The sequence below is a fragment of the Stegostoma tigrinum genome, chromosome 27 (assembly GCF_030684315.1).
Source record: "Stegostoma tigrinum isolate sSteTig4 chromosome 27, sSteTig4.hap1, whole genome shotgun sequence".
Lineage (NCBI taxonomy): Eukaryota > Metazoa > Chordata > Chondrichthyes > Orectolobiformes > Stegostomatidae > Stegostoma > Stegostoma tigrinum.
The window spans coordinates 5,638,178-5,650,139 of record NC_081380.1 but is presented as its reverse complement, the minus strand read 5'-3'; the positions used below and the strand labels follow the sequence as shown (position 1 = coordinate 5,650,139).

Genomic DNA, 11,962 nt, shown 5'->3' with positions numbered 1-11,962 from the left:
TGCACCACATCGACTGGCTGGCGCTAGCTACCAATCAGAGAGAGCTTCCGTGGCGGTATTCCGAAACCCTTTCCTTGAGGTCATTTCCTGGATACGACGAGGCGCCTTCCGTCACTAAGAAGCTGCTGAGAGTAAGCAGGCCACAGAGAAAGCAGCAATCGGAAGAATTAGAACTTAATATTCAACCCCTAATCATTTATTCCGTTCATCTTTATTGTTGTCATGGCTGGGATAGTCTTTTGTGAAGCCACAGAGCTCTATAATTTATTGAATCAGAGCACAAGATATTCCCGGTTAACAGAGCCCATTTACCTCTATTTAGTTGGTGAGTAAAGACCACAGCACGGAGATTGAGGTCAGCACTATGAAATGTATTAGAAATATATTACAGTGCAGAAAGGACGGCATTTGGCCTATTGCATTCATGCCAGCCAGAAAAAGCGTGATTCAGTCTGATCCCACCTGCCAGCTGTCGATCTACAACATCCTTCTGCTGAGTGTGATTGCTGTCACCACTTCTCTGCTTCATCATAGCCAGAAATCATTTGCAATGGCATCTCCAACTGGCCCCTCAGCTCTGTTTCTTTCCCCCTAAGGACCTATCTTTGGCCTTAAAACAAGCACTACGTGGAATGCTAAGCAAGTTATGGCACCATTTGTGGCCTCTTTAAAAGGACAGGGAAAAGTAAGAAATATAATAGATATTGAACGAGGCTGTGTAAGGTAAGAACAAAATTAAAATCTGTGATAGGGTGTAAGCACAGGAGAGATATGATTTATTATTGTCACATGTACCTAAGTACAGTGAAAAGTTTTGTTTTGCTTGCAGTTTGGGCAGATCAGAACAAACATCATAGGATGATTTCACAGAGTCAGAGTTATGGTTGCAATGATGGTGCTCAAAAGCAAGGTCAGCATAAGATTTGAAATTTGCAATGCCCATTCAGAAGTCTTGTAACAACGGGGAAGAAGCTGTTCTTGAACCAGTTGGTTCATGAGTTTAAGCTTTTGTATCTTCTACCCAACAGAAGAGTTTGGAACCGATTATAATCAGGCTGGGAGTTGTAATGACAGAGGAGTTAATGGTTTGCTTTTCAATAGGTTGCAACTTAGATTTCTTTCCCCATGACAGCTAGATCACATGAATCTGTCTCTACCCTAACTCCACCACATTCAGAACAGAACCCCGTAAACGAGATATTTTAAAAATTGAAGTGGTTGTGTGGTTCTGTAGGTAGATATCTGCTTCTGATCTGGAAGCCCCTGTTTTATGTTCCACTCCGTGATTAGGTGGTTATGGAATGTACATTGATAATGTAACCAAAAAGGTTAAGTAACAACTTGTTAATCCTTCCACCATAGGCCAATGGCAGGCAATAAGAATGAAAAAGATTCCTGGTCTTTCTACACGATGAAAAGAATTTGGAGTCCCTACCATCACGAAAACAGCTCCAGACATTCGACTGTAAGAGTATATGTTCCTCGACAGCTCTGTCTCTTTTGAGGTCAGGATTGTTCAGTTGGCTGGATGGGCAAGTGTGCACCAGTTTGGTGCCAACAACATTGAGTTCAATCCCCATTCCAGATGGAGTGGATTCAGGGCCTGCCCCTTTGCCCTATGAAAGGTGGAAAATGCAGCACTCTGGATGGTCCTTTTTTCAGGCAAAGAACTGAGGAAAAAGAATATGCTAAAATTTAAGATACTTGTCCCTCATCCAAAACAAATTGGGCAGTCTGCTTAACCTATAAGTTATGTTATTTCTCCTAAAACATAGGATTCTGTATGTGAAGCCTGGATTGATAGATGGGAAGATATTCAGGTCCAAATGTTAATGCAAAGCTATTTCTAGGATTATTGTTTAAAGTAAGGATCCACCACTTGATTTACATTTTTTAGCCTGCCTTTTAATACAGAGGTAATGTAGATTTTATCTGCCCATCTGATCTTGAAACTGACATTGGCCTGGTCTCAATAAGTCTAACCATATAGATGAATAAAGTGGCTATTCTAGCCACATCCTGCCGACCCTTATTGCCTCTGTTTGTGTGTTCTCTGTTTTCTGTGAAAAACACTGTAATGCTAAATATAAAAGAGTTCCTGAACACAGCATTTGGAAAGCCAAATTGTCACCCTGGTGGTAGGAAAAAGGGAGTGCCTTTCCCCACTTAATAACTTCCGCTCAGGCTCATATGCAAATGTGACCAACATAAATGTAACCCTTGAGCTGCTCATTCAGGTTCATGTTAGTGAAAATATCCGGGTTATTTTAAAGAACCTGTTTTACAGCTTCCCAGCAAGCACCTGTAAGTAGTAATGCAGAAAATAACCAAAATATATTTATGGTGCTTTACTTGCAAGTTAGCTGCTCATAATTGTGGAAATGAAAAGTTGGCTGGTTCAATGTGAATGCTGGTGAATCTGTGAAAAACCATCCAGGTTGTTTAAAATGGCTGTGCCATACAAGTCCTTGGCTTCCATGATACGGCCTGTGCCTGGCCAAGATGAGGAGCCAATCTGAGCAATTCAATCACAGTACAACCGTAACACTCTATTGGCCCAGCATGCCAACGTATCATTGTACTAGTGAGCATGGTGGAAAGGCAATCATGCTCATGTGCACGCGAGTAGGGACTGCAGGGCGAACGAGCAAACTGACCTCAGCACTGCGGTACAGCGAGCAATCTAAATGAGCAGAGGAAACAGGAATATAATAGTGGTCAGGCACTGTATAGTTAGGGAAATAGATCCTAATGTCTTCTGTGGTCCTGAGTCTCAAAGGCTGCATTGTCTGCCGAGTGCCAGGGTCAAGGAAATCTTGTCCAACTGGAGAGAAATTTGGATTGGAAGGAAAAGCATCCAGTTGTGATATCTACAGTAGTACCAATGAAATTGATAAGAGTAGAAAGAATTTGAATACCAAGGAGCAAAATGGGAAAGCAGAACCTTCAAGGAAATAATGTCAAGATGACTGCCTGAATCATGGGCAAATTGGCAAAGGGTAAATAAAATTAAGGCATTAATGGGACAAAAACAAAGTCGCTGGAAAAGCTCAGCAGGTCTGGCAGCATCTGTGAAGGAACAAACAGAGTTAACGTTTCAGTTTCTGAGGAAGGGTCACTGGACCCAAAATGTTAACTTTGGTTTTTTCCTTCACAGATGTTGCCAGACCTGCTGAGCTTTTCCAGCAACTTTGTTTTTATTCCTGATTCAGAGCATGCACAGTTCTTTCAGTTTTTGAGGAGTTAATGCTTGGCTTAAAGGTTACTCTGGGAGAATTGGGTTTCAGGTCAAGGGTCACTGGCAAGAATATTTAGGGAGTGAGTAAAGGGACCTGTTCCAGTGGGATGGGCTTCACTCAAGCTGTACTGGGACCAAGTTCCTGGAAAACTGAATATATAGGGCTAAAGAGAGGGTTTTAAATTAATTAGAATGGGGTGGCCTTGAAATTAGCTTAGATTCCCTACAGTGTGGAAACAGGCCCTTTGGTCCAACAAGTCCACACTGCCTCTTGAAGTATCCCACCCAGACCCATCCCCCTATAACCCACACACCCCTGAACACTACAGGCAATTTAGCATGGCTGATCCACCTAGCCTGCACATCTTTGGACTGTGGGAGGAAACTGGAGCACCCAGAGGAAACCCGCACAGGCACAGTGAGAACGTGCAAACTCCACACAGACAGTCGCCCGAGACGAGAATTGAACCCGGGTCCCTGGTGCTGTGAGGCTGCAGTGCTAACCACTGAGCCACCGTGCTGGCCCTTTGGGAGAGGAAAAATATAGGCTTTCAAAGCAAAAGGTTAGAGCAGCATTTCAGGGCAGCTATTTGGATAATATGATGATAATATTATTTCCACCCTACTCATACCTCTCCCACAACTTTCTGTTCAGATGCCTTGAGTGTACTTCCACCCTACCAACAGAACTGATTTCCCAAGTTAAGATCACCAGTGCCATCAATTTTAATTATAACCACGGTTATTATCTTTCCTTGTCCATTTGATTCCTTGTTACAAAAGCATATATCCTACTCACTGCCAACATTACCCATTTCATCTCCCTTGCATCAATGATTTTCACTCTTACCTCATTGTCACCTGTACTCTGCTGCAACTTAAATTCTTCTCCCTGCATATGGAACTACACAGTAGCACCATACCAAGAAGGTCAGGTTGTTTTTATGTCAGGAATCTCAGCAGTTTGGGGGTAGGGTGTTGTTGGAGGTCCACGTTTAAGGAACATCGTGGGGAGGCATTAAGCAGTAAATGACTTTAACAGTTGGGGAAGAAGGATGAACCAAAAAGCCAGCAAAGCAGTTTTTTTGCTTTGCCTGACACCAGTGTGCACACCCAAAACTGCCAAGCCCTTATGTATGACATAGGCCTTACCACGCTGTGACAGTGGTAGCTGGATGAATCTATTAAGTATTCACAGGACGAATGGCAGGTAAGCTTCTTGAAGTTTCCTCACTCCCCGTAAAATTTCAACCAGGTCTGGGTTGGTGGTTAAATGGTGAGGTTACCAGCTAGATTTTACGTGAACATCATCCTCATAACAACCATGATGTGGAAGTGCCTGTGCTGGACTGGAGTGGACAAAGTCAGAAGTCCATCGACACCAGGTTGTGGTCCAACAAGACTATAACCTGCTGTTGTGTGATTTCTGACATCAGCACAGCTGATGAAGAACGTAAAATATATTTGTACTGCTCCCGAAAATGGTTACTGTGTTTTTCATAGTTCACTACATCTCAGAGTTTTGTACCGTCAGCACTGTGAAGTTATGCCCTGTATCCTCAACTGAACTGTGATACCAATATTGGACCCTGGGGGACACCACTGCGCACTGAACACTAGGTTAAAAAACAATGATTGATCATTATTCTGTACTCTGATTCACTCTTAACTAATTCTGTAACCATACACCTATTGCTGTTTTAATCCCATGGTTTTCAACTTTACAAACAAGCTAGCTATATGATACTTTATCCAACACCAACTAGAGGTTCATTAACACAACATCAATCAGGCTTTCTCATTAACTTGCTTTTATTTCAGCAAAGAACTAATTCGCATTAAGATTCCCCTTTAAAAAACTCATGCTGGCTTTTTTATTATAACGTTATTGTACATTTTCTAAAATTCAAGTTTAATGAAATAACGCGTGTAACAGATACTCAACAAAAGTAATTCATTTATGAAAAGCAAATATTTTTAGCACACAGATAATGAGACATTGTGTCAATAAAAATCATGTCTTATATCTGCCTTATTCTCAGGTAACCAGACCAAATGCCTCTGGAAAGACTTTAGAATATTAATGTAGGGGCTTAAATGGTGTTGATTGAAAAACAAAATAGCAAAGTAATAAAAATTCATCCCCAGGCATATTTACAATTTTTCCAAAACAAATTGTTTTTCAGATGTGTTTGTCACTGAATCATGTTCAGATTCTATTTCTAGCAATCAGAGAAGGAGGAAATATTGGTTGATGTGATCTGCTCAAGATATGTTTGTATTACATTGTATTAACATTGGTACCATTGCGTGCAATCAGCTTTCAGGCTATTAGTGAATTATGTTTTTGTTACATCTCGGCTAAACTTACTACTTATCACCGATACCATTAACCTTTAATTTGCTAAATGTTTTCAACCTCCCTGCATGTGTTTTAATCTTTCTAAGAATTCTTCCCCTGGATATTTTTATTTCTCATATTTTACTGTCACTCTTGTGAATGCATATATTAACCTTCAACTTATGGAAAATTTTCAGGAAGTTGCTGGGAAAATAGGTTGCAAGCAATCACCATAATGTCTCACCTTGGACTATAGCAAATGGTGGAGCATTTCTAGAGGCTTGGTCTAATGTTGAAAATATCAAGTGAATTGTTTTTCAAAAGATAGACATCCACGTGAATTGCAGTCACACAAACATGCAGGATGGAGCTATGATTATGGTGGACACATTCTTGTACAACTTTTTTAAGTGAGCAGTATAATTAAATATTTCCGTTCTAAGGAATAGCTAACTCTTTATTATTTATTTTAAAATCATTTTTTCCCATTTCATATCACAGCTGGAATCTAACATCCAAAGTGGTGATTGGAAATGCAAATGGGTTTAATTTTCTCTTTCAGAAGTTTTAAAATAATTGGAATGTTTCAAACTGACATTTTCAAACTGAATCATTTATTCAAACTGAACCACTCCTTTTATATTCTGTCAGTTTATAAAGAAAAAACTCAACTAAATGCAATCTGAATCATCCATGCAACTTTAAATAGTCCCTCTATCCAACATGCATGTTCTATTCATGTATCTGGCCTGCAGTTTTTTACCTACACGTTTGCACACAGTAACCAAATTTAGAGGTATAATCATTAATTAAAAACTAGATGCAAATATTTTGTTTTTGCTTCAATAGCATATCCTTAATTTAAGCGTCACGTTTACCATGTTATACTTATAACTGACTTTGACCGGTAGAGCTATATATTTATTTCATCTGAATAAAGAGTGTAACTGTGGAATTTAATGCCCCAAACACTAGTAAAATTCCCACAGTATCATGCAATTGACTCTGCTTCTCAAAGTGAAACAGTAATTCAAGGTCTGACACTATGACAAAATAGCCTATTATTGACTTTCATTGAACAATCCCAAAGTAGATCGGCTAGTGATTTGAGAGTCTGCAGTTTACTACAAACCAGTACATACTTGTTACACAAAAAGAGTCAGCACAAGTGGTAAACAGGTTTGAGGCTTTGTTTGAAAATCACACAAGCAGCAACAAATATGATTTCTGTAAATTTATTTGCCTAAATATATAAACTACGAGCAGATCAGTTAATAAGCCATAGAAAATCTTAGTCTTTTTTAGAAACAGAATAAACATTTATGCCTTATCTATTGTCTAATAAGAATGAGTTTTTACTGTAATATAAATTCATATTCAGCATTTTTAAAAAATTATTACAGATGTACGAACCAAGTCTCAGTATGATGAAAGTCATGTGATAACAGCCAAGAGAGCAAAAATGGTAACATTTATTTTCTGTTTAATAGAAGAAATAATTTACATTAAGTTCCCATTTTAAGATATCTTACGTTAGAATACCACTGAATTTTTTTGTCTTGCAACTATCAAAGTTAAAAGCAATAATACCAAATTTGTAGCAATCACAAAATTTATATAATAGGAGAAAAGGATGCTGATTGGTTGGTGCATCATTTCTGATTGGCTCAAATATGGTGAAAGCAATGGGGATCCATAGGCTTCCCAAACTCCTAGTTAGTTCAAAAAAGGTACAGTGCTTGAATATATTTCTTTGCTTTCAGAGAACAGTTCCCTGCATATGAATGTATGTCATTCTGTCAAGCCTTACTTGAGCCATCTTATGAGCCTGACTAGTTATCTTATTTTGATGTCTGGGGTTCTGTGATTGGTCTAGGGATTATTCACCAAGTGCTGCCTAATTATGGAATCACACCTAATAATATTTTTGATTCTGGAAGTGCGGGCAGAAAATCACAGAGTTGTTACAGTGCAGAACTAAGGGAATCAAGGAATATGGAGCAAGTGTGGGAAGGTGAAGTGGAGGTAGAAGGTAATTGTATTGAATGTTGAAGCATCTCAATGGACTTCACAACCTGCTCCAACTCCTATTTCTTAAGTTCTATTATAATTGATATGGTTAATGAGTTTGAGGAATTCCGACCAAAGAATTACAAAATATACCATTCTTAACAATGAATTTGCTGAATTTGCCTTTGCCAAGGGTGTGTTAATGGGATGCTGCTATATTGGAGCAGTTGCTGAATAGTAGTTAAATAATATATTATTTTGCTAAGTATTTTGATAGAGTTAGAGTTAAAGTTGTGCTAATTCTTCTTTTCTTGTTTATATTCTAATTGTGGTATAAGAATAAAGTATGTTTTACTTAAAACCCAGAGTCTGACCGATTGAATCACATCCAGAATGCAGAGCCTTATACTTGCCTGTAAACAAATTAAAAGTTAGGGTTTAGGCTGTCTCTTCGATATGCTTTGAGAGGATTTGGACTGGTTTGTACTAGGTGGTAGGTGTCTTAAATGTGAGCAAGATAATTGGATGTGGATTCTGGATGGAGGAGTTAAAAGGGCAAAACTGAAATTGTCTCTAATTCCTTAGATATTTGTTTATTGTTTAAGCAGGACATGGTGCCAGCAGCAAACACAATCCCATCAGGCCGGCTTATATTTTAAATATGCTTATGAGCTGAATGCCTTGAATCAGGTTTAACTATAGCAAGAAATAGCAAGAACTGCAGATGCTGGAGTCAGAATCAATACAGTGTGGAGCTAGAGGAACACAGCAGGTCAGGCAGCATCAGAGGAAGAAGAGAGTCGATGTTTCAGGTCAGGACCCTTCAGGATTAGGGAGGGGGAGGGGACCTGGGAAATAAATAGAGGGAGGAAGACGGGGTTGGAGGAAGGTGGGTGGGATGGTGATTAGCAGATTCAGGTAGGGTGTAGTGGGGATTGGTCAGTGGGAAGGGTAGGACGTATAGGTTGGGGAATAAGGTAGGTTGTGTTGGGTCAAAGGGGTGGGGATAAGACGGAGGATTAGATATGGGGTGAGGCCAGGGGTGGGGAGATTTTGTTAAAGAGCTTCAGGGAGGAGGAGATCACCAGTGGGTTGCATTGGAAGACAAAATCTCCCCACCACTGGCCACATCCCATGTCCATGCCCTCTCTCTTATCCCCGCCTCCTTGACTTGGCATCTTCTTCCTACCTATTTGCCCCACCCTTCCCACTGACTAATCTCCACTACCCTCTACCTGCTTTCATCTATCACCATCCCATCTACCTTCCCCCAGCCACATCCCTCCTCCATTTATTTCCCAGCTTCCTGGCTTTCCCCATTTCTGAAGAAGGGTCCCGACCCGAAGTGTCGACTTTCCTTCTCCTCTGATGCTGCCTGACCTACTGTGCTCCTCCAGCTCAACAGTCTATTAAGAATGGCAAGACAGAGTTTTCTAGGCCTTGGGAAACTTGAATTTTTTAGTAAGGTGAGAACAGCCTTCAAAAGAATGCAAGAAATTATTCTCTCTGGCCCTTTAATCTTGCCCAGAATCAGATTCCCCCATTATGTAAACCTCACAGCAGGAGATGGAATCGGCACATAGAGTGGCCAAATCAAAACAGTAACAGTACTACAGAGGAGGAGTTCTTGGGAGTGTGTACAGGATGGTTTTCTGGATCATTACATGAAGGAACCAATGAAAGAGCAGATCATCCTAGAATCTGTATGTGCAAAGAGAAAGGAATAACTGGCAATCTAGCTATGTGAGACCCTTTCAGGAAGAGTGACCAAAAATTGGTAGAATTCTTTACTAAAGTGGAGAGTGATATGATTGACTCTAAGACTAGCGTCCTCAATCTAAATAAAGGAAACTGTGATCGTATAAGGTACAAATTGGCTATGATACATTGGAGAACATTATTTAAGGGGCTGAGGGTAAATAGGCAACAGCTCATCTTGCCTGCACTGATTCTATTGTATAGTGCCAATATCCTCCCTTTTCCTAAATGCCTTATGCCATTTCTATCCAAATAATTCACTGCCCTCTCAAAAGCTTCAGTTGAACTTGTTGCCACCACATTTCCAAGCAGTGCAATCCATACTCTAACTGTGCACTGTGTGAAAGAGTTTCTTCTAATATCATTCTTGTTTTGTTTGCAAATCACTTTGAATCCATGCCCTCTTGTTCTTTTATTTCTTTTATAAGCAGGAACAGTTTCTTCTATCCAGCCCACTCAAAATTTTGAGAACCTCAGTCAAATCTTTTCTAAGCCTTCATTTTTCTAAGGAACACAGTCCAAGTTTCTTCATATCATCCTCATAACTGAAGTTTTTCATTTCTGGAACCATTCTTGCAAATCTCTTCTGCATTCTTTCCAATGCATTCACATCTTTCCTGTACATCTTTCCTATAATGTGGTTCCCACAGCTTTATACTCCAGCTGCGATCTAACAAGTGCCTTGCACAAGTTCAAGATCACCTCCTTGCTCTTGTACTGTATGCCCCTACTAATAAAACCAAGAATATGCATACTTTATTAACTGCTGTTCCACCTGGCCACCTTCAATGATGTTCACATGTACCGAGGTCATAAGAACATAAGAACTAGGAGCAGGAGTAGGCCATCCAGCCCCTCGAGCCTGCCCTGCCATTCAATAAGATCATGGCTGATCTTTTTGAGACTCAGTTCCACTTACCCGCCCACACACCATAACCCTTAATTCCTTTACTGTACAAAAATTTTTCTAGCCTTGCCTTAAACATATTCAGCAAGGTAGCTTCAACCGCTTCATTGGGCAGGGAGTTCCACAGATTCACAACTCTTTGGGTGAAGAAGATCCTCCTGACCTCAGTCTAACATCTGCTTCCCTTTATTTTGAGGCTATGCCCTCTAGTCCTATGTTTCTATAAGATCTCCCCTCATTCTTCTGAATTCCAATGAATATAATCCCAGTCTACTCAGTCTCTCCTCACAATCCAACCCTCTCAACTCTGGAACCAAACGAGTGAATCTCCTCTGCACCCCTCCAGTGCTATATATTCCTTCTCAAGTAAGGAGACCAAAACTGCACACAGTACTCCAGGTGTGGCCTTACGAGGACCCTATATAGCTGCAGCATAGCCTCGCTGTTTTTAAACTCCATCCCTGTAGCAATGACAGACAAAATTCCATTTATCTTTTTAATTACCTGCAATCCTACTTTAAGCAATTTATGCACAAGGACACCCAAGTCTCTCTGCACAGCAGCGTGCTGCAATTTTTCACCATTTAAAACATAGTCCATTTTGCTGTTGTTCCTATCAAAATGGATGATCTCACACTTATCAACATTGTCCTCCATCTGCCAGACCTTTGCCCACTCACTTAGCCTATTTATATCCCTCTGCAGACTTTCAGTGTCTTCTACACACTTTGCTCTATCACTCATCTTAGTATCATCTGCAAATTTTGACACACCACACTTAGTCCCCAACTCCAAATCATCAATGTAAATTGCAAACAAGGTCCTACTGCTTCTGTACCCCTAATTTTTCGGTGTTCTTCGGACCAAAGTGTGTACCTCACAATTCTCTGCATTGAACTCCATCTTTCTACCTATCCACCCACTTTCCTAATTTGTCAAGGGCCTTTTGGAGTTCCAAACTGTCCTCTTCGCAGTTTACAATTAATCCAAGTTGAGTGTCATCTGCAAACTTTGAAATCACCACTGCATACCATGGTTAATAGATAACATGCCCAATATTGGCATCTGGGATTTCCACACAAACCTTTTTCCAACCCAAAAAAATCATTAACCATTACTGTCTATTTCCTATCGTTCAGCCAGTGTTTTTTTTTATCCGTTATGAAAGTGCATAGAGGATCTCCAACATGTATTCATTCCTGTTTGGCACTAAAGTAAAATGGGAAATGTGGCTTGACTATAGCCAACAAGAGAAATTAAGGATAATATTAGATCCAAAGAAGGGGCATACAAATTGACCAAAAAAAAACAGATTTAGGATTGGGAGCAGTTTAGATTTCAGTAAAGGAAGACAAGCAGATTATAAATAGAGTGCAAGGGTAGGCTTGCGGGAAACATACAAACTGATTGTAAAAGATTCTTTGGTATGTGAAGGGAAAAAGATTAGTGAAAACAAATGTAGGCCCTTTACAGTCAGAAACAGAGGAGTTTAAATACTGAAACAAAGAGATGGCAGACCAGTTAAATACATTGTTTGGTTCTGTTTTCACAAAAGGGGACACAAATAACATTACAAATATGTTTTACACATAGGGTCTGGTGATAAGAAGGAAACCAGCATTGCTAGGGAAATTGATAGAATTAAAAACCAATATATCCCCAGGGCCTGATAATCTACATCCCAGAATTTATAGGGAAGTAACTTAGA

The 11,962-nt window shown here is 39.9% G+C and overlaps 1 protein-coding gene across 3 annotated transcripts in view; it reads left to right on the top strand.

Moving 5' to 3' along the window:
• Positions 1-100: 100 nt before the first annotated feature.
• Positions 101-11,962, top strand: part of styxl1 (serine/threonine/tyrosine interacting-like 1) — a 31,537-nt gene continuing 19,675 nt past the window's right edge. Inside the window, exons 1-3 of one of the 3 annotated variants that reach the window (XM_048557424.1) lie at positions 235-325; positions 1,363-1,465; positions 6,983-7,044. In XM_048557424.1, coding sequence (XP_048413381.1) covers positions 7,042-7,044 — 3 coding nt within the window. In that variant the 5' untranslated portion in view covers positions 235-325; positions 1,363-1,465; positions 6,983-7,041. Of the gene's footprint in view, positions 326-1,362; positions 1,466-3,816; positions 4,449-6,982; positions 7,045-11,962 lie in introns of those variants that run through there. The other 2 variants (XM_048557422.1, XM_048557423.2) reach the window with 2 other exon arrangements.